Raw genomic sequence first — 23,515 nt, 5'->3', positions numbered from 1 at the left:
TGGTTTTTCCATGATCGACATACCAAGCACAGTGGCCTTACTCCCGAGAAGAAAGCGCTCCCTACTGGTTGTCACCAGTTACCACAGCCACAAAGTAAAAATGGGGTGTATCGTAAAATTGTGCTTTTTGGTATTAATGTAAGGGTTAGACATAAGGATAGCAGTGTGGTTGAGATTGGGTTTAAGGTTAGGTTTAAAATAACATTTTGGAGAAGAGAAATGTAAGAAATAGGCTGGGTTTACAACTTTGCTGCTGTGGTAACCAGTGACATCCATGATGCATTGTGGGTGACTGCTTGACTGATCTACAAATAATAGCCAGCAGTTATTTATGAAGCAATGTGATTTGTGGATCAGTCAGTCGCTTGAACTGTCGAACAGACCATTTTCTTCACCCTCACAACTTCATGATTTTCGCTTAAATTAAGACCAAAAAGTACAGTTTGATTTTCACAGTCTGTTGTTCTGTCCCTGAACAAGGCAGTTGACCCACTGTCCTCTGGTAGGCTGTCATTGTAAATAAGAATGTATTCTTAACTGACTTGTCTAGTTAAAAAAAAGATTGGTGACATACTGCCACCTGCAATTATGGAATGTTTCCTCATAATTATAACTAATTGGCTGATGACTTGGATGGAATTGTGATCCTGCTGAGGGGAGGACGTTGCATAATAATGTCTGGAATGGTGCAAATTGAATGGCATTGATTCCACTCATTTACCACAAGCCTGTCCTTCCCAATTAAGGTGCCACCAACCTCCTATAATGTGATACACAGGAAGTCCCACCCAGTTGACTACTTCAAATTGTCCTCAATGACATTGCCCATAGTTAAGAGAATATGAGGTGGAAAATGGAACTCCACAAGGTTAGTCCTATCTTATTCACATTGATGATATCTTTTGGAATATTGGACAGGGTATAGGGGCAGTGTTATATGCAGATGATGGTGCCATTTGGAAAAGGGGAAGGAATACACCATATGTAATAGAGAAAATGGAAGCAGTAGAGGAATGCTAAATCTTGCCATATGTTGTTCGCTAACAAAAATATTAAGGAAGATGTCAGTGTTTTATTATATGGAGAACGAATGGAAAGGGACACACGCAGAGACCCACATCATTTAAGTATTTGGGTCAATCTGGAGACATATTACATGTATTGAGACTAAATTTAAGTATTGAATCTCATGAGGACAATAGTTGGTGGTGATTGGGGGTGCAGATAGGCAATTTTTACTGAATATTTATCGTACTTTGATGAGATCGTCCGTAGATTATGGGTGCTTTGTATATGGTTCTGCGGCTTTTACATCGCTGTTGCACCTTGATAGGATGCAAGTGAGGCCACTCAGGATGTGCATTTAAAATTGCACCAGTTGAGGCTTTACAATTAGATACTGGGGAAATGCCACTATCCCGTAAGGATAGACTCTTAAGGATAATACCATTTCCCCCCCCCTAAAATGACATACCCAACTCGAACTGCCTGTACCTCAGGACCTGAAGCAAGGATATGCATATTAGGTACTGGGGAAATGCCACTATGGACTCTGTGGCAATAGGAAATGTGCCACAATGGTTTTATACAAGACCACATGTTGATCTTAGCATGACAGAAGAAAATAAACAATGGTGTGAAGAAGATAATGTAGAAACAATAGTGTACCAATATATTAGTAATCAGTTTTATTATTGTCTTGCAGTGTATAAAGTAGGTTCAAAGAGCAGTAGTACTTATTCCTGAGTTTGATGATAATCTATGTAAGAGACTAATGATTTATCTGTATATTCAACAGAAATGGTTGCGATAATTGTTGGATTGCAATGGACAGAGGAGGTGCAACCAAGAAGACTAGTCATATGTTGGGACTCTGCATCAGTTTAGTGTAGTTTAAGATCTGGAAATTCAGAATGTGAGGATTTATGGTTAGAAAGAATGATGATGCTGTTTGGGTTACAAATAAATGGTATTGAAATTCTGTTCTGTTGAATTCCAGCTCATACAGGTGTTTATGGAAATTATATCATAGATATAATAGCAAAAAGAGCAGTGAAAAAATGATATTGTGCATATACAGGTGCAGTTGGGTATAAGGGAGATGAAAACATTGATCCTGAAAAAAATGTTAGATTGCTGGCAGACAATGGGATGAAAGTAGTAAGGGCAGACATTTTTATAGTTCAAGGAAATCTGTATGGGAGATAGTGTCATATAATGAGAAGAAAAGGTAGGATGAGAAGGGAATTCGGGATTTAATTCATCTTTGAAATTGGTACTGGAATGTAATGGATGTATGGTAGAGGAAACGGTTGAACATTTTTGAGTATTATTTTGTGAAATGTACAACATAGAAATGGAGAGGTTGTTTGACATGGTCAGAGAGGTTGGAAAGGAATGTGGAGTGGGTGGTATTTGTGGTGGGGGTGATGGGAGTAGTGAGGCTTGAGGGGAATTATTTTATATTATTAGAAATTAAGGGTTAGTTAGGAGAATATAGTGGTATAGATAGATCGTGACCGGCCTCACAATCCAGTACAGTATGTGGCGCCGTATGCACCTGTCAGTTGGTTGCGATTCGCCAATAAAACTTGGAGTAGAAGGCACTGCCCATGCTAACACTAGATTGGACACTAGCGTGCTCTATCCATCTCTATGGAGTCGCTGCACATTGCACAACCGCATTGTTGTTGGGAAAAAGCAACCAGGGGCAGCTTGCTAGTTACTGATTATTACCCTGTTGGAAAAGGACATTAGCTGGTATTTGGTGGCTTTTCCGAAATATTTATGTTTGAAATAGAATCGAATTTGGAATTTAGACCCTCGTCGTGGATACCTCTCGGTATCTTTCAAATTTATAATTCAAAACTGCTCGAGCGGTGCCCGTTGGATGAGAGGATTGTGTGGATATACTGCTGCTGCTCTGCGCAGGCTATTTCGGCGCCATTGCTTACAAGTGCTGCTGTTTTCAAAAGCAGAATTACTGAAAATACAAAGGTAGGTATAGCCAAATTTCCTATCCCCACACACACGTGCTTTTTAGACCGACCTGAAATCATTGATATAAATTAATTATACATGCTAGTGGGGAAAATTATAACTTTAACGAATGGACTCGGATTCTTGTTTAGTCCGACGCCATATTTCCCTCTTGGCGTATTGTGTACGAACTGTCTTAGCTAGCTAACTCTTTCTAGAAGTGAGACTGCTGGCGCTTCTGCTTTTACGGGATCTCCCTCTCCTGGCTTCATATACATATATTTATGCCTTGCTCAACGTTCAACAAATTGAAGCTAACGTTAGTTTGCTCAGTAGTTACCACATTAGCTCGGAATCTAGCTAACTTGCTAGCCACAAACTGGCTTTACGCTAAGTTAGCCTAGCGCACGTTAACTAATTAACTTCTAGCCAGCTAGCCTAATAGCTACAACATCACCTACAATTACTTTAAAAGTAGTTATCTAATTGTGACTTGTTTAAAGCAGTTGGCTAGCTAATGCTAACTAGCACAACTTAGCATTGCCAAGTTAGTAAGTTAGCTACCATTAGCTAGCTATGTTGTTTTTTTGACAGTTGACTAACGTTACCCAGGCTAGCTAAATTGTTGCCTAATTAATCAGACTGATACAAGTTATTGGTATTGTCTGAAAAATGATCAGAAACTTGACACATTTTCTTACAAGCCAGAAGAATGTAAGTAGCCTTACCATTATATTTGATATTACTCTACCGGTTGTTTGTGTGATTGGTCATTCAGCTGGTCGAAATTTGAGGGAAAATATCCACAGGAAAGTATTATTTACCCGGCTTTTAATAGCGCAGGCATTACCATTGACATTTCTGGCACATTCGTAAAACCATGTAAACACCTGCTAGACTTGGGTTAGTATAAATGCATCACTTGCATGTACTTCCGTCTTGTGCACGTGCCTTAGGTCATGAGCAAACATCATTATTTCCGCACACAGAGACCCACATGTTGTAGTCTGCTTAATAATACTTCCCTGTGGATATTTCGTCGAATGTCGACCAGCTGAATGAGCAACCCCACGGACAATAAATCGTCAGAGTAAGTTAAAATATAATGTGATTGAACATGCGTGACAGACAGGGAACGTTTAGTTTGTTCTACATCCATGTAAATGTACACAGTTATGCTGTACACAATGGAAAATATCGCAACATTCGGGACTAGGCATTGTCTTGTTAACTAAGAGCCTTATTTTAAGTCAGAATAGTAGACATAACTGAAACCAAGAAATGGAAATTGTGGCTGGTTAATGATTTATTACAATCTTGGTTGGTATTGCCCCAAGTGAAATTTCAATTAAATCGTTTTTTTTGCTGGCTCTTTAGGTCTAAAAGATGAAGAAAAAAGTACGGCATCATAATCGCATGTCCACGCCCCAGAGGCCCCCCTCTCCCATCAAACCCTCACCGAACAAGGAGACCATGACCTACGCCCAGGCCCAGCGCATGGTGGACCTGGAGATAGATGGCCGCGTGCACAGGATCAGCATATATGACAAGTTGGATGTCATCACTGACGATGACCCCACGGCCCAAGAGATCATGGAGTGCAACAGCAACAAGGAGAACAACGAGAAGCCCCAGCTAGTCCTGGTGCGCTCGGTGAGACTCAAAGACAACCAGCAGAAGAGGAGCACAGCCCTCACCACCACACATGGCGCTGACCCTCAAGTAAGCGCCCTTTTGGAACCCAAGTTCCGCACTGTGGAGTACAACCTTCCCGCAGTGTCTCGGAGGCCCTCCATCTATTATATGTATTGTGAGAAGACGGCCGAAGAGCTGGATGAGGAGGTGGAATACGACATGGATGAGGAGGATTACGCCTGGCTGGATCTGCTCAACGACAAGAGGAAAAGTGAGGGTGTCAGCCAGGTGTCCCAGAACCTCTTTGAGTTTCTTATGGACCGCTTTGAGAAGGAGTCCTTCTTTGACAGCCAGGGCCGTAGTGACCCCCAGTCCCTCATCGACGAGGACGCTGTCTGCTGCATCTGCATGGACGGAGACGGCCAGGACAGCAATGTTATTCTCTTCTGTGACTCCTGCAACATGGCCGTGCACCAGGAGTGCTACGGTGTTCCCTACATCCCAGAGGGCCAGTGGTTGTGTCGCCACTGCCTCCAGTGCCCCTCACGGCCAGCTGAGTGTGTCTTCTGCCCCAACAAGGGCGGCGCCCTGAAGAAGACGGACGATGACCGCTGGGGCCACGTGGTGTGTGCCCTGTGGGTACCAGAGGTGGGCTTCTCTGACACTGTCTTCATCGAGCCCATCGACGGTGTCAGCAATATACCGCCCGCCCGCTGGAAACTCACCTGCTACCTCTGCAAGGAGAAGGGTGCCGGGGCCTGCATCCAGTGCCACAAGGTTAACTGTTACACAGCCTTTCATGTCAGCTGTGCCCAAAAGGCTGGCCTCTACATGAAAATGGAGCCTGTCAAGGAATTCACAGAGACCGGTTCGCCCACTTTTTCTGTGAAGAAGACAGCCTTCTGCTGCGCTCACACTCCTAAAGGGTGCACCCGGCGACCCCTTGCCATCTACGAGGAAGGCCACGCTAACAACGGTGTCTGTCACAAGAGGGGTGACAAAAGAGGTAGGAGGAGGTTAAAAGGGTGGCTGAAGAAGAGTAAGATAGTGGTGGTGGTGCCTGCGGTAGAGGAAGAGGCTCCTGCTGCACCTGGGCCTAGTATAACCCCTAGCAGGTAGGCATATTATTTTTACTTAATTTGTCTACCAACCAAATGTTTCTAAATATTTTCCTAAATGACCAATGCTAACATATGCCCCCCCCAGTTTTGACACAATCCTCAATCAAGTGTCTGTCCAGAAGAAGAAGGTGTTTGTGGAGCGGGTCCTGAGCTACTGGATGCTGAAGAGACAGTCAAGGAAGGGCGTTCCGCTGATCAGGCGTCTTCAGGCTAACACCCAGGTCCCCAAACCAGAGCAGCTGGTCAGTCCAGTGGTCAGTCTAATTGTTCATGGCATCCAAATCCTCGAGATAGGGAATCGTGTCTGCTTTAAAAATTACTTTTCTTGTGTTTTAAAACCTTTCTCCGATGCTCGGAAATAAAAAATAAAGCAGGCTAATAGCTGATTTGATAAATATGGAGCAGTTTCCTGTGTTTGCACCATTTTCTCAAAAGTTTTGGGATTATGTTTTTTTGGGGGGGGTCCAAAGAGGAAACAAAACACAACAAATAAAATGCATAATATACATGACACTACATAATATTACACATGCAAATTGAGATCGGCCATTCATTTCAATATAGACTATAAAAAAAGAGATGTAATTAAAATTAGCCCAGTTTATTTTAGTCAGAGCCATGTTCAAAACAGCTCTCCACCAGTGTCCATTGAAGGTAGCGCCATGTAAGTTTCTGCCCCTCCTTTACCTGAGATGTATGTCTTGTGAATGTACATTAAAATGCCTTTTTGGACTCTGATGTTACAGGACAGCAGGGTGGAGGATAATCAAGCGATGAAGGAGCAGCTAAAGGAATGGCACCGCCTACGCCAAGACCTGGAGAGAGCTCGTCTACTGCTAGAACTGATCAGGAAGAGGGAGAAGCTAAAGAGAGCGGAGGTACAGAGAATTGGTTTTCTTATTTTCCACGGTAGTGAAATTAGAACGTTGCAGCATATCAATGGATAGTTGTGAGCCCTCCTATAAATAAACTGTGGTAAAATGAATTTCCTCACCTTTTGAAATAATCTGTAACCATGTTTGCATGTAAAGTTTTTATGCGAGTCAAGTCCTACTGAGTACCAACAAATAAAAATCATGACAGCTGTAATGGAAACCGGCCATTTCGGTACAATTTTAGAAATTCCGACAGATCGTTTGTTTGTTCGACATGGTAGGATCTTTTTGTCTTTAAAATTAATTATGAGAAATGCTGATGCAAATGCATTTTTATGCACAAATGTTGATATAAAAACTACCATATCGAAGTAAACTTGGAGTCACAAGATGATATGGTGTGTGTGGTCCCCCCACTACAACTCCGGAAAGCATGCGGTTTATTAGGCTACAGATGAAATGACTGAAATTCATAGGGTGGTGAAAGTGCACAGTGGTCTTGATGCTCCTTTCCAATAAGTATTGAGGGTCTAATTCTGGTGACATGATGCTTGACTGCTGTTTGACAAATAAAACATTTTCGCTCATATCCATACTAATATCATTATGTATGCATTCTTTATACATAGCCTACCTGCACTGTATTGGCAAGCTCTTGGTTAGAGTGCATGTTCCAAGACCAGAGAAGGCACATTTGCTATATAATGCAACAGTTTTTGTGACAAAACCATCGCTAGAGTTAAATGCGATGAAAACACAAACTTTAGATTTTTATTTGGTACATGAAAACTTTGTGAACGGGTTAACTTTGTGTGCTCTACATCACGCGCTGATTGTTATCCTCAACTAGTCTGTTTGGTGGAAACACACCACTGGTGGGAAAATGCGCATATTTTAGAATATTTGCATGAAAGTCTGTCGTCAATTGGATGGAAACCTAGCTTGTTGTTGAAACAGCTTTTAGGATCGGTTGTTGGAATCGTTAGTAAATATTAGTATACTGCTACAGCTTTGTTTTGTCCTGTCCCCATTCAGATGAAGCTCCAACAGTCCGTTCTAGAGGTACAGCTCACACCTTTAAATATTCTACTTCGGGCCGTATTGGACCAGCTTCAGGAGAAGGACCCAGCCAAAATCTTTGCCCAGCCTGTCAGCGTTAAAGAGGTAAGGTCCCCCACACCCCACAATAGAATGTTACTTCCACAGATTGAAAACAAATGGTACCATATGGTTCTAATTCATTCTTTGGGTACCCTTTCTATCAGCATCATGTTTTGTTTTCCATCTCCCCATCCCTCTCAGGTGCCTGACTACTTGGACCACATCAAGAAGCCAATGGACTTCTCCACCATGAGGAAGCGCATTGATGCCCACGGCTACAAGAGCCTGGTGGAGTTTGAGGCTGACTTCGATCAGATCATATTCAACTGCATGAAGTACAACGCCAAGGACACATTCTTCCACAAGGCCGGTCTGCGTCTGCAAGACCGAGGCGGGGCCATCCTCAGGAAGACTTGTCGGGAGGCTGAGCGAATCGGCTTTGACTTTGCCAGTGGGATACACCTTCCTGAGCAGCCAAAGGTGGAGGCTCCTTCCTCTTTCTCCTGGGACGATGGTAAGAACATGTTCTACATATGTTTACTTCTATATTAATCGGTCCACAGCCAAATCAACTAAATACCCTTTGCTGAATCTACCTATTGATTTATGATACTATAGCATTTTGGAATGGGGCCACAACTGAGCTCAGCCAATCAAGTTGTTTTTTGTGTGTCCTGCAGTGGACCAGATACTAAACCCAGCCAACCGGCAGCACATGTCTTTAGAAGGGCAACTGAAAGAGCTGCTGGAGAAGCTGGACCTGAGCAGTGCCATGAAGTCCAGTCCGTCTCGCAGCAAGCGACTGAAGCTGCTTAAAAAGACCATCACAGATGTTCGCAGCGAGATATACCTAAAGACGCAACACCCCGCTGCCGCCCCCTCTGAACCGAAACCAGCAGAGACTGGGGAGAAACCACTGCCCCCCATTCGACACAGCACACAAGAAGAGGGTACGTACCAGGTGGTCTAAAAGCAAATAATTTGTTCAATAATGCTTTCTCCTTGCTTTGTCTTATTTGATGAACTGTAGGCTATTAGCTTGCCTGTTCTACATGTCAGGATTTTTTCATTTCCTTCTGTGATTCTGTCTTGGTTGTATAGAAGGGGATTCTTTGCTCCCACCGAAACTAGAGCCGTTGAACTCGTCACCGCCACTTGTGAACTCAGACAGTCATTCAGAACCTCCCATGCTCAAGCCCATCAAATCCAATGGGGACAAGAGCCAGAAGACTTTCAAGTGCAACGGTGTCAAGCCCACTACCTCAGTACCCCGGGATACCCTCAACGGGCACATCTCTAACCCGCTGGGCTCCGACAGTCACCTTGGTGTTGGGGCCACCTCCACGCTCGCAGAGCCCTCTAGCACGGGCAACAGGCGGACCAATGTGCTCTTTCGCAAGTCCAAGAATGCCAGCCCGCAGAAGCCCCCAAGGACAGCTGAGCATCAGCTCGGCTCCCCGCTGCTGGGCACCAAAACCTTCCTCTCTGTGGTTATTCCTCGCCTGGAGACTCTCCTCCTACCCAGGAAGAGGACCCACAGTGCCTGTGGAGGCTGTGACCAGGATGAGGAGGAATCCCCCATCAAGCGTCTTGACACAGGTAAAGCCTAGTGTTTTTAATGATTTTTTTGATTATTTCAATTTTTTTGGCATGCAAAATCTAATGGAGATTTTTTTTCTTGTCTCCAGGACTAGCTAATGGATTTGTTGTTGAGCCGGAGCTTGAAACCAGCCCCATTAGGCCGATGGAGCCTCGCAGGCGCTGCACCTCAGAGTCCAGCATCTCCCCTAGCGGCAGCGTGCTGTGTAGCACCAGGTATGACTGTCACCTAAGCACATTAGCAATATTTCAGCCTCTCTGCCTGCAGCACTCTACTGTGTAGTACCAGGTACAGGATAGGCAGTGGGCCTGCATCACAGTGCCATGTTGGCATTTATATCCAGTGTCTGCTCTAAGAGCCATCTGTGGTCAAAGGCAGGATGTTGCACTCCACTTTTGGCACATTAGTTTCCCTTTGTTTCCTGCAGCATGGTCAGCGTGCCAAAAAGTGGGAAAGGAAGGCCATCCATGGCGCGTAGGAGCACAGTGGATGACAAAAACGCACACGTCACCTCTATCGGAAATGGTGACTTCACCAAAGCCGCTAAGATTGCAGCAGGTGAGACACTGGTTCTTAGCACAAACACACTTTCAGGAGATTAAAGCTAGGATGGGTCTTACATTATGAATGATACATGTATCTGTTTTTGTGGTAGTGGTTTATCTTTTCTTTCTGGAATAGCTAACAGTCATTTGCCATTGCCCTGTCACAAAAGTGTATTCGTATTAGTTTATTTTTTAAACTTTATTCTGAGTAATTTGGAATTCTACAATTTTCCCAAAATGAATTGGCCAGTAAACCTCAAGGAATCCTGTGCATGTATTTGCTTCCAATGGACTGCAAGTCTCAGCTTAGGCAAGTAGAGGGTAGCCTGAAATTCCAGACTAGTTTTGTGCTAACATTCCACTCCATGTACTCTGTGTCCATATACTAAACATTTGTTTAGCATGACAAGGAGTGGCAATAATTGGAATATTAACACAGACTGGTACCCAGGTTAAGTAGAGGGGATTTTTTTGTCTCGACTGGTTAGCGAGTTCTAAGATTGGTACAACATACAGTACCAGTCAAAGGTTTGGACACACCTACTCATTCCAGGGTTTATTTTATTTTGACTATTTTCTACATTGTAGAATAATAGTGAAGACCTCAACTATGAAATAACACATGGAGTCATGTAGTAAACAAGAAAGTAAGTGTTAAACATATCCCAAAATATTTGAGATTCTTCAAAGTAGGCACCCTTTGACAGCTTTGCACACTTGGCATTTTCTCGACCTGCTTCACCTGGTATGCTTTTCCAACAGTCTTAAAGGAGTTCCCACATATGCTGAGCACTTGTTGGATTCTTTTCCTTCACTCTGCAGGCCAACTCATCCCAAACCATCTCAATTGGGTAGAGGTTGGGTGATTGTGGAGACCGGGTCATCTGATGCAGCACTCCACCACTCTCCTTCTTGGTAAAATAGACCTTAGACAGCCTGGAGGTGTGTTGTCATTGTCCTGTTGAAAAACAAAAAATAGTCCCACTAAGGCCAAACCTGATGGGATGGCGTATCGCTGCAGAATGCTGTGGTGGCCATGCTGGTTAAGTGTGCCTTGAATTCTAAATAAATCACGTTGTCACCAACAAAGCACCATCACACCACCTCCATGCTTCATGGTGGGAACCACACATGCAGAGATCATCCGTTCACCTACTCTGCGTCTCAAAGACACGGCGGTTGGAACAAAAAATCTCACATTTGGACTCATCAGACCAAAGGACAGATTTCCACCGGTCTAATGTCCATTGCTCATGTTTCTTGTCCCAAGCAAGTCTCTTCTTATTGGTGTCCTTTAATAGAATTTCGGAACACCCGAGTGGCACAGCGGTCTAAGGCACTGCATCTAGTGCTAGAGGCGTCACTACAGACCCTGGTTCGATTCCAGGCTGTATCACAGCTGGCCGTGATTGGAGTCCCTTAGGGCGATGCACAATTGGCCCAGTGTCGTCCGGGTTTGGCTGTGGTAGGCCGTCGTTGTAAATAATAATTTGTTCTTAACTGACTTGCCTAATTAAATTAAGTAAAGTGGCTTCTTTGCAGCAATTCAATCATGGCCTGATTCAGTCTTCTCTGAACAGTTGATGTTGCAATGTGTCTGTTACTTGAACTCTGAAGCATTTATTTGGGCTGCAATTTCTGAGGCTGGTAACTCTAATGAACTTATCCTCTGCAGCAGGTAACTCTGGGTCTTCCTTTCCTGTGGTGGTCATCATGAGAGCCAGTTTCATCATAGCGCTTGATGGTTTTTGCAACTGCACTTGAAGAAACTTTCAAAGTTTTTGAAATTTTCCGGATTGACTGACCTTCATGTCTTAAAAATAATGATGTACTGTCATTTATCTTTGCTTATTTGTGCTGTTCTTAACATAATATGGACTTGGTATTTTACCAAATAGGGCCATCTTCTGTATACCAACCCTACCTTGTCACAACACAACTGATTTGCTCAAATGCATTAAGAAGGAAAGAAATTCCACATATAAACTTTTAACAAGGAACACCTGTTAACTAAAATGCTTTCCAGGTGACTACCTCATGAAGCTGGTTGAGAGAATGCCAAAAGTGTGCAAAGCTGTCAAGGCAAAGGGTGACTACTTTGAAGAATCTCAAATATAAAATATATTTTGATTTGTTGAACACTTTATTTTGGTTACTACATGATTCCATATGTGTTATTTTATAGTTTTGTTGTCTTCACTATTATTCTACAATGTATAAAATTGTAAAAATAAAGAAACCCTGGCATGAGTTGGTGTGTCCAAACTTTTGACTGGTACTGTACATATTTTGATTTAGACAGTTTGTGTTCTTGGCAAGACTGTTTGAGCATGGAACATGAGCTCGTTTGACAGCAGACAGCCGAGGCTCTTCGCACACTGTGGCCTTGGTTGGGATTTTTTTTTAATGTCCCAGTGGCCTGAGCTTACATGCCCTAAGGCAGCAATGGTCTCCCTGTCCAGACTAATCAATCCCACTTCCTATACATAATTCAGAAGTTTTCGGTTGTCTTCTTCTTGGTCTCAAACTGCAGAATGGTTACCCTCTACATCGACCTTGTGGTGTTTCATAATTCATACGATTCACTGTATTTCAATGTTTTGATGCCCTGTAATATTTCCCTGTGTGTGAACGTACGTTTTTGTTTGCTACTGTTGTATTTCCCTATCAGTGTGAGCATGGCTTTTATAGTATTCTCTCGTCTGTTTGCAGTGGAACCCCCCCGCCCCCATAACTTGCTTGTCGTTATTCCTGCTTCCGTAGAAGTTGTCAGCGGAAATGTTTGGATGTCCTCTAGTGCTGAACCCCGTAAACTAGTTTGGGCAAAATGTAGTGGATATCCCTCCTACCCTGTGTTGGTGAGTGAGAGACTGGCCATCTATCTATAGGTCTCATTTCCCATCCATTCGTCTCATCGTAAGTGGTGTAGCTCGTGTTTGTGCTCACCCATGCAGCAAGCTGCAATGTGTTGTGGATGGTATGAGTGTGTTAGGAGTCGCTGAGGAGTAATACAGATCGCTTAGAGCCTTCCGGGTGACTCGGGTAGCATGGCATCTGTATTTGGTAGTTTGTTAGTGTGATTGGTGGACCGAAACTGACAAGCAATCTGAACCACTGCTGCACCACCAGGATTCACTGCGTCCCCTCTGTTTTCAGACCACTAGAGTCAATCACTTTTCTCCCCCCCCCTCCCAATGCAGATCATAGACCCGAAGCTGCTAAGGGCGGGGCGTCACCACCACGGGGTCTCCCTGTCCCCTCTGGACATCCTCAGAGTCGGAGAGCTGATGCTGTACAAGTCCGAAGAGAAACTCTTCCTCGTCCACTTCTTCGACAACAAGCACAGCTGGTGAGATGATGCTCCCTCCCCTTCAATGGTTCGCCACTTGTATTATGATCTAACGTGGCCAACAGTTTAAATGTCCAGGTTCAAGTTTTCTTGAGGAGCAGTAGTAGAGGTAATATGATGTAGCATAATGCTAATGCTACGTCACTTTATTTGACAGGCAATGGCTTCCTAGATCCAAGATGGTTGCCTTTGGTATCAATAAGACCGTGGACAAGCTCAAACTGAAGGAGGGCCACTCCTCTGGCATCCGTAAAGCTGTGCAGACCGCCTTCCAGCGAGCCATGAGCCACTGGAGCCAGGTCTGGGACAGGCCTAGCAGCGAGCCCTGCGATGTGGACTGAATCTGGTCATGCAACCTCCTCACCTCTAGAGGGAGTCCTTAACTCTGTTTACTTGATATTCCACAGCAGCCCTGGTATTCCTCACACCCATCATTGTTTACTGTCTCCTCTGTATTGAAGGAGCAGCCCAACGGTCTCTTGTTGCAGGTTTTCATTACACCTCGTCTCTTGATTATATTAACTGAGCTGCTCATGGGTAAATGGTATGACTCCACGCTGCGTATGCTCCATTTTAATCTATTCCATTCTAAATACTGTAGCTTGCAGTATATTCAAATGAATCTATGAGCTATGCAACTAAACTCAAGTAATTGGATTGGCTGCTGCAAAAACCTTCATACGCCGTCTAAGGACTGACTTGTGAAAATCACTGGTCTAATGTGATGAATGTGCCGGAGTTGAGTCTGTCTTGTAATGTGCTGCAAGACTGCTGCAACTTTCACTGCCATCATGATTCTCACCCTCACTCCAATCTACTCTCTACAGCAACCCTGGATTTAACCCTGAGAATACCTTTCACAAGGCCTGACACTAATTTATTCTGTTTTCATGTGTTATTGGTACTGCGTGTTCACTTTCTTGCTATTTATACTGCAGGGGTGATTCATGGCAGCACTATGGTGCATATTAAATATTTGCTGGTGCTACAACCTGTGCAAGTCTAGGCTACAACACTCAACCAGGGGGAAAAAATATATATACTGTATTGATTGAACATTTTATTTGTTTGTTTTATTTGAGCTACTTTTTTTAACGGTTTCTTAAGTTATCGAAGTTTATGGAAAGCTTCTCTTGGCATTAATATGTTTTTAAAAACAATGTTTTTACCGGACTTGGTTTTTGTTTTTAGTTTTTTTTTGTACATATTTATAAATCTTTATACTTGTATGCATCAGATGCTTTCAGTGTTTAAAAAGCTGAAAGTGCATCATTCACACACAACCAAAAATCAGCTGCCCAGATTTTCATACATATAAACATTTATTTTTTGTTGCCTTTTGTGTGTGTGTGTGAGAGAGATATATCGGGGAATAACAACCTGCAAACCTTTGTCTTCATACACAATGGTTTTGACTGTGTTACAGGGACCATGACCATGGGTGAATGTGCCTGTAGTAATTTATTGTAAAGGAGAAATGTATATGCATTACTTTATATAGAACGAATCGTAAGAGATACTAATGGCTCACTAGGAGCCAGCTGTAGAGGTCCTTTTTGCATTTTTTTTATTTTTACCAGAGGCACTAATCTTAAAGGTGGGAATAGAATCCATGGCATTTTATTCAGTTGGGAGGATCTGGGGAGCAGTGGGTAGAATTTACATTTCTTTTTTTTTTTTTTTTCCTGTATCCCAAAATACAGTTTTGTATGGATGTTCTATAAATAGACTTTACTAGTCTTATTCTCTGGGAAAACCACATTATAGCCAATGGAGTAGATGCTGGCAAAGTCCAGTATTTTTTTTATAAAACACTGAAAATAAAGAATGTTATTGAATCACTGATTTTCTGTGTTGTATGGATTTTGTTTGATGAAATGAAACTGAGACAATTACATAGACTACCACAAGGTGGAGCTATGGCATGGCAAAAGTCTACTGCATGAGATACTTTACGTTTACCAAGGGACCTCATGTCTACTGCCACCATCTAATACATGATAGTACAACCATGATCTAGATTAGAAGTTTCTGTCTAATGCTATCAAATAGCCTAAATGCAAATTTTCTTGATAATTGCCTTACAAAACCATAAGTGTTATAATAAACTTTGACATTGACCTTGTATGTTTATTTTAATGTCTGAACATAGCAAAAATAATTATTTTCTCCAGGACTGTATGTCATGGAAGCACATAGTCCATGCAGAAACAGTGGGCTTCTCACCACCTACATCTCCCTCAATCGGATGCTAATTGTTTGGGGAGGAAGGCTGCAGCGGCATGAGCCGGAGAAAGTCAACTAACCGTGAAGATCAATCTCCCAGCATCAGCCTCATCAGAGAACTTTTGACTGAGATAATTATCTGCTAGTTCGGCAGCAGTCCCTCTGTGTGTGTGTGTGTGTGGGGCAGACGGCTGTGAAATTACGTAAGAGAACCCCAGCAGGTGAGTCTGAGAAGACGTTATTTCTGCATGCCACCTTGTCGCTTGGGGAAGGAAGGCGATGCCTGCAGTGCAGAGGGAGAGTGCTAGGCCTGCAATGTCAGGCTGTAACAGTATGTTGATCATTAGCCTATCACTATGGTAAAGGAAATGTTCTCCCAAGGCCCACATCTATCGACTGATGCAGTTGCACCACATTGTATTTGATTAAATTCAGTGACACTGCAGGTCATGGGTGGGACAGGCAGGTCATGACCCCTGAGTCATGTGCAACAAGTCTAATAAACATTTATGGCACATCTCCACAAGACTTGGTCAAAGATGTCAAACAGTTCTTCAGAGAACCACCAAAAATATGTCTCAAAAAGACACGCTGCAAAAGTGACATAAGAAACAGATATGTGAAGGTTGGATAGTTGTGTAAGAAAGAGGCCACAATCTTGAAAGTATGGCACTGGAGGCTAGAAGGTGTTGGTCGAGTGGAAGGAGTCGTGGCAAGTTATGTATTTGCTTGCAAGGCTCCCAAAGACCGAAATACAAAAACATTGTAAAACAAAATTAAGAGATTAACTAAAAGCAAAGCTACATCGACAGCTGCTTTAAATAACGAAAGGCTAATGCCAGATAGTGAGAAGATAACACTGGCCCAAACTGACTTTCATAACTTTGCCAGATAGCCCCGGCCCATACCTGGAAGATACCATAGGCAGGTAATAATGCTGTGTTCGTAACCAAGTGGCAAGTGGGAAATGATCATATAATTCCACTTGACGGCCCTCCAACTGGTAATTCCTAGTGGGAAACTATCATCCTGAGTTCCCACTTCTCCCACATGCTGACCTCTGACATCACCTACCAAGGAAGTGACTTTAATAGCAGTATTTTCTGCAGTTAAATGCAACCACAAAATATTCTTTATATAAAGGAATCTATTAATATAGTTTTTGAACATTATCATTGGTTTACATTCATCCTAGCTATACTTTTAGTTTATTGTTTACGCAGCTTGTTCGCTATTAGCCAATCGGCATCTCTCAACAAGTTCAAAGCACGTGAATGCATCCAACGGATATTTACCACTTCACAACTAGTAAATTCCCACCTCCCACGTGGTGACGAACGCAGCATTAGCTGCACCACTACATCTTTTAAACATGAACATTTACAGAATTAATCTTTAATGATATTTTACATTTTAAATATATATTTCATATTCATTATTCAATATAGAAATTATGAGATTTTACCACTAGCACTTTTATCACTGGCAAAACAAAAATAAGCCTATACCACCACCTTCCAAGGAGAAATTATCGCCTGCACAGTAAAAAGGCATTCAATCAGGCACATAAAATTCTCAGAAAAGCTGCCTAGCACCTACAACTCATAGAGATAGATAGATGACTCTAGTGCCCAAAAGCCTGTTTTAGCATGTGCAGCTCCATTGAGGAATTCCTATGCGTTAAGGAAGGATCACATAATTACATCCAGGTCACCAGTCAGCCAATTAATTATATTATTGAGCAAACATTCCATAACTGTAGGTGGCAGTAAATCGCCAACCTAAAACAACCTTTATACCTCCCCGGTGGCAGTATGCTCCCTTTCAGATTGTTTACCAACTCATAGAAGTAGTAGAAGAAGAACATTGACTACTTCAAAATGACGATGACCTCAATGGCGCTGTCCAATATTGAGTCCTCTATCGCTGTGCTGCAGATCACTACCACCACATGGTCCTGGACAACTCAGAAACATAAAGACAAGTTTCAAGTAAATCCAGGATTATAAAACAAATGTATTTTAAGGATTAAATGAATATTTAGAGTTGATCAGGTGCAATATTTCATCATTAGAGTTTACCAACTCAGTGACCTTAAGGTTAGAGTGTCTGTCCTGAGATTGCAATGTTGTGAGTTCAATCCCTGGCTGAGTCATACCAAAGACTGTAAAAATGGGGTCTGATATGTCTCTGCTTACCACTCACTCAGCAATAAAGATATAGATTGGGGGGTATGGCCCTGTCATACACTAGCGTCCTGTCTAGAGGGTGGACTTGTACATCAAGCTGCCTCACGCTACAGAAACAGGAGATAGGCTCCTTCCCTAGGAGCAGTTCCGGCTCGCACAAGCCAAGCCTACTTACATATTTCATTAGCTGATGTTTTAAACAACAAACAAAACAATGCTGCATGCTGCTAAACAGCCTCAAACAAGGTTACTGTTAAATGAGTCGAAGGAATGTGATGTGTAAGCCTAGAGTGAGTGTAGGAGTGCTATGGGCTTCTACTGAGGTAGGTAGAGCTTTGCATGTAATTACAGTTGCTATGAGAAGCAATTTGATCTGATGAGTGACTCCTATTTTACTGATTCCCTATAATGTCAAGCAAAGGTTCAGGACACAAGGTTGTTTGGGCAGAGATGAGTCTGTTCCATCTATATATGCCATTTAGCAGACGCTTTTCTCCAAAGCGACTTACAGTCATGTGTGCATACAATCTAAGTATGGGTGGTCCCGGGAATCGAACCCACTACCCTGGCATTACAAGCGCCATGCTCTACCAACTGAGCTACAGAAGGACCATCTAATTGCCTTTAGGGACGAGGAGGACACTTTTTCAGGTGATACTGAATCCCATGGCTTACAACTGAGGATGTCCTAAAAATTTATTTTGTACCCCCATCGTTGAATAGGTCAAAAGCTGTCAAAAGACTTTAAAAAACTATTGTCAGGGATTGAACATGCAGTGTTCCTTAATGTCAGCTGAGGGGCAGTGCTACACAAGGAAATTGTAGCCAAGTGCAGAGGCCAATGGTGGGAGCACATGCATAGGGAAATAAAGTTTTGACTTAACGTGTTCAAAATCACTGAAATAAGTTACTAAATTAGTACATTTATAATTCCTTGTTTAACCTCAGTAGACACATTCTCTTGAGATGGAGGAGCAGAAAATAGCATGAATAAATTAATTTATAGTACACATTTATGATGTAGGGCTAGTCCCTTGCCAAATGTTAGGTTTCTAAGTTAAAATCAACTAAATAATGAATTTAGAATGTACAATATGCTTTCATATTTTCAATGTACCATGCTTTTAAAATGTACAACTACATTGAGGCACATGATCATTTGATAATTTATCTTTTTCACTCAATTTGGTTTTATAAATACTGCACCAGAGTAATCTGAAAAGTTAAAAAGCCAAATAATATTTATCTATAATATTTATATTTTAAAGCCGCAACCAAATGAACATAGAAAAGTGTGTTATAGATCTGTCATTCTCATTGAAAGCAGGTCTAAGAAGCGATAGATCTGTTCTGTGTGCACTATTTCTGTGCTTCCCGTTCTTAAGTTTCATGTTTGTGTATTTTACTCTTGGTTTTGTGCACCAGCTTCAGACAGATGAAAATACAATATCTTTGGTTATGGAAAATATATTTCACAGAAGTTTTGTTGGTACAAATATTCTCTACACTATACCTGTTTGTTTTGTCACATAACTGAAATTAGGCGAACTATTAGAATTTGAGCAACCTGACGGAGCAATTCCTGCATAGTATATCTTTTAAATGTGATTTATGACTGTGTCTATGAGTTAATCGACAACTGCTTCAATGTCTTTGATGTACCTTCTCCTATGCTAATCATCTTAATCATATTCTGTTTAGGTTGGTGGGTAAATAACATAAAAAGTTTGGACATGATTTTCCGTTGTCTTTAATGGAGTACTTCCGCTTCACTAACCCTCACTAGTCTGGATTATGACCATGACCGCGGCGTGAATTAGGTCTATTCATTTCAATTCAACAACGAGGAACATTTTCATTGACCCCGACCCCAATTAGAATGTTTATTTATTCCTTACTATGAATGTGTGTGTGTGTGTGTGTCTGTGTGTGTATATGTGTGTGGTGTGTATACTTGTTTTATCTAACTTTTTTGGTAGAGCGCTGAACAAACCCCCTCCCGAAAGGAGCATCATTATCTACCAATTAGCCATAAATATCTTCAGAGTCATGAGTCAGTCCGCCTCAGCGACCAAGAGACTCAGTCTCACTGGAAATGCCTTTGAAGTAAGAAATAATTAGTTATGCAATGAAGATAATTAGCAATGTCCGGCTCATAAATAAACACTATTTTCATTGCACACAATTATGCCTCTGACGCCTCTGGAGTAGCTAGTCCCTTGAGTAGCAAAGCACAGAACTCTGTGCTCATGGCAAACACACAGAGAAGTCTTAATGCCAACAGGGTGTAGACTCCACTTTGTGTGTGTGAGCATGTGAGTGTGTGTAATGAGTTGTAATATGTTTATGTATGTGGAAGTCACACATGCATGCCTGTGTCTGTATACGCATGTGTGAACAAATCACATGCATATGTGGATGTATATTAGCATTGCTGTCTAAGTCATTCATTTTCTATATTGTGTACTCCTTGCTATTGTTAGCATAATTATCCTGTTGTGGGAATAGAGGGAGTGCTGTGGTCCTGCGTGATTTGGTAGACAAAGCTTCATCCTTAGTCCTGAGATACTTTTTGCTCTCATCACCATTCCTCTCCTTCAAGGGCAGCCAGTGTTGAGTGACAGGGCTTAGTGTGTTTCTCCGCTGAATTAGATTTGATACTCGGGGCTCTATAACGGGTGCTCTATAACGGGGTCTCTATAACAGGAGGCACCTGCTCAGTAAGAAAAGCTGGAATAACACTTTGTTTAAAAAAAATCTTATCTCTCCAACAGACTCTCGCCTCTCTGAGTGCCACATTATTTGGTGCATTGTGGGGGGATATGTGTTGCAGCGAAAGGTAACAAGTGTCCAGGTAAAGATAAGGAATGGTGAGGGTAGACGCGGATTAAGTTGAGGAGACATCGGGGTTAAGGATTTAGGGGGAAGATTAACGGTGTAACACCCTTCGTCATGAACAACTCATTTTGGGAGGATTACGAGGTAATACGACTCGGCTTCAAATTTTCTCACATACACTTTTGTTCAGCCTTCATCTATAACCATGCACTCATGTCTTCCAGAGAAATCAGGGAGAAAAGGCAAGATGTGGTGAGGTGAGGAAGGAGATGTCTGACAGCCTGGAGCTCACCTTCATGCAAAAGCCATGCAGCAAGAATAGGCACTCCTCCCTAGTATTCTGTTTCACATTGCTTACCCTATGCAACAGAAAGAGAAGACAGTGTGTAGATTCATTTGCAGTGTTAAGCAACATTGCAATTGGGGAATAAAGAAAGAATGTGATAAAATAGTGTCACCAACAGTCTGCTCTCAGTGGACAGGGCATTACCTTGACAGCCCTTGATCCGCTGCAAAGACAACGTTATCTGCATTCCCAATGTGTGCTCATATAAATCAGCAGTTGCGATATAACTACTGAGCATTTTATGACGATGTCCCTCTTATCTGTGATGGAGTGTTTGAGTACAGGTTTATGTAGGTAAATACTGGCACTCTCTTGCCTTTTTCTAATCTCCATCACTTTATCTGTAATGGCAATGAGATGCGCTGAGACAGATGTAACATACTCCATTATGTTTTTTTGGGGTTGAAAATTGTGTTTTCCTCTTTAAATTAGCAAATCAGAAGAATCCGTGGGGTGCCATTTGAAATGGTTCACTGTGCATGTTTATCTGGCATGATGTGTCTGCCCCTCTATTTTCATCAGAAGTAATAGAAGGCTATGAAGTGCTGGAAGTAATTCATTTTCAATGGAAGGAGAGTAATTTGAGGCAATGTGAGTAATTTGGCCATAGTTTAAACGATTCTGGCTGTGGAAAGTCACAAAAAAGTTGAGAAAATTGAACTTTATACAAATCATCAGCAATTACTTTAAATATAATGAAATAAAATGTTATTCGTCACATGCTTTGTAAAATAACGTGTGGACTAACAGTGAAATGCTTACTTATGGACCTTCCCAACAATGCAGAGAGAAAGAAAATAGAGAAATAATAAAAAAGTAAAACACATAATGTGCAGTGGTACGAGGTAATAACTTGTCTATATACAAGGAGTACCAGTACTGAGTCAATGTACAGTGGTACGAGGTAATAACTTGTCTATATACAAGGGTACCAGTACTGAGTCAATGTGCAGTGGTACGAGGTAATAACTTGTCTATATACAAGGAGTACCAGTACTGCGTCGATGTGCAGGGGTACGAGGTAATTGAGGTAGATATGTACATATAACTAGGAATAAAGTGACAGATAATAAACAGTAGCAGCAGTGTTGGTGATGAGTCAAAACAGTTAGTGCAAAAAGGGTCAATGCAGATAGGCTGGGTAGCATTTGGTTAACTATTTCACTAACTATTTAGCAGTCTTCAAACTTGGGGGTCGAAGCTGTTCAGGGTCCTGTTGGTTCCAAATTTGGTGGGTTGGTAGTGCATGCCGTGCGGTAGCAGGGAGAACAGTCTATGACTTGGGTGGTTGGATTCTGAACATTTTTAGGGCCTTCCTCTGATACTGCCTGATATAGAGGTCCTGGATGGCAGGGAGCTCGGCCCCAGTGATGTACTGGGCCATACTTATAGTAGCTTGCGAAAGTATTCACCCCCGGTGGCATTTTTCCTATTTTATTGCCATACAACCTGGAATTAAAATATATTTTGGGGGGTTTGTATCATTTGATTTACACATGTTTACCACTTTGAAGATGCCCAATATTTTTTATTGTGAAACAAAAAGGAAATAAGACAAAAAACAGAAAAGTTGAGCGTGCATAACTACTCACCACCCCCAAAGTCAATACTTTGTAGAGCCAACTTTTGCAGCAATTACAGCTGCAAGTCTCTTGGGGTTGTCTATAAGCTTGGAACATCTAGCCACTGTGATTTTTACCCAGTCTTCAAGGCAAAACTGTTCCAGCTCCTTCAAGTTGGATGGGTTCCGCTGTTGTACAGCAAGTCATACCACAGATTCTCAATTGGATTGAGGTCTGGGCTTTGACTAGGCCATTCCAGGACATTTAAATGTTTACCCACTCAAGGGTTGCTTTAGCAGTATTCTTTGGGTCATTGTCCTGCTGGAAGGTGAACCTCCGTCCCAGTCTCAAATCTCTGGAAGGCTGAAACATGTTTCCCTCAAGAATTTCCCTGTATTTAGAGCCATCCATCATTCCTTCAATTCTGACCAGTTTCCCAGTCCCTGCCGATGGAAAACATCCCCACAACATGATACTTCCACCACCAAGCTTCACTGTGGGGATGGGGTTCTCGGGGGAATGAGAGGTGTTGGGTTTGTGCCAGACATTTTTCTTGATGGCCAAAAAGCTCAATTTTAGTCTCATCTGACCCGAATACCTTCTTCGGTATGTTTGGGGAGTCTCCCACATGCCTTTAGGCGAACACCAAACGTGTTTGCTCATTGTTTTCTTTAAGCAACGGCTTTTTTTCTGGCCACACTTCCGTAAAGCCCAACTCTGTGGAGTGTACGGCTGAAAGTGGTCCTATGGACAGATACTCCAATATCTGCTGTGGAGCTTTTCAGCTCCTTCAGGGTTATCTTTGTTCTCTTTGTTGGCTCTCTGATTAATGCCCTCCTTGCCTGGTCCATGAGTTTTGGTGGGCGGCCCTTGTTTTTTTTAAACAAGTAATTTTTTTCACTTCACCAATTTAGACTATTTTGTATATGTCCATTACATGAAATCCACATACAAATCTATTTAAATTACAGGTTGTGGTAATGAAACAAAATAGGAAAAACGCCAAGGGTGTGAATACTTTTACATGGCACTGTACTACCCTCTAGCGTCTTGAGGTCGGATGCCAAGCAGTTGCCATACCAAGCGGTGATGCAGCCAGTCAAGATGCTCTCAATGGTGCAGCTGAATAACATTTAGAGGATCTGAATG

General features: G+C 42.2%; 1 protein-coding gene across 3 annotated transcripts; it reads left to right on the top strand.

Moving 5' to 3' along the window:
- Positions 1-2,628: 2,628 nt before the first annotated feature.
- On the top strand, positions 2,629-15,050 carry LOC124037586 (bromodomain-containing protein 1-like). 3 transcript variants are annotated; one of them, XM_046352436.1, is made up of 13 exons: positions 2,629-2,997; positions 4,357-5,729; positions 5,821-5,977; positions 6,482-6,613; positions 7,646-7,774; positions 7,913-8,225; positions 8,392-8,661; positions 8,813-9,310; positions 9,400-9,526; positions 9,739-9,869; positions 12,620-12,714; positions 13,057-13,205; positions 13,363-15,050. In XM_046352436.1, exons 2-13 carry the CDS (start codon positions 4,366-4,368, stop codon positions 13,544-13,546), a joined length of 3,549 nt encoding a protein of 1,182 aa, XP_046208392.1. In that variant the 5' UTR covers positions 2,629-2,997; positions 4,357-4,365; the 3' UTR covers positions 13,547-15,050. The 3 variants fall into 3 exon arrangements, with proteins under 3 accessions (XP_046208392.1, XP_046208390.1, XP_046208389.1); XM_046352434.1 differs by lacking the exon at positions 12,620-12,714 and having other exon boundaries at positions 2,636-2,997; XM_046352433.1 differs by lacking the exon at positions 12,620-12,714 and having other exon boundaries at positions 2,638-2,997; positions 5,821-5,989.
- Positions 15,051-23,515: the final 8,465 nt, after the last annotated feature.

The sequence above is a fragment of the Oncorhynchus gorbuscha genome, linkage group LG06 (assembly GCF_021184085.1).
Source record: "Oncorhynchus gorbuscha isolate QuinsamMale2020 ecotype Even-year linkage group LG06, OgorEven_v1.0, whole genome shotgun sequence".
Lineage (NCBI taxonomy): Eukaryota > Metazoa > Chordata > Actinopteri > Salmoniformes > Salmonidae > Oncorhynchus > Oncorhynchus gorbuscha.
The sequence above is the reverse complement of the archived record's forward strand: the minus strand, read 5'-3'. Positions and strand labels throughout refer to the sequence as shown.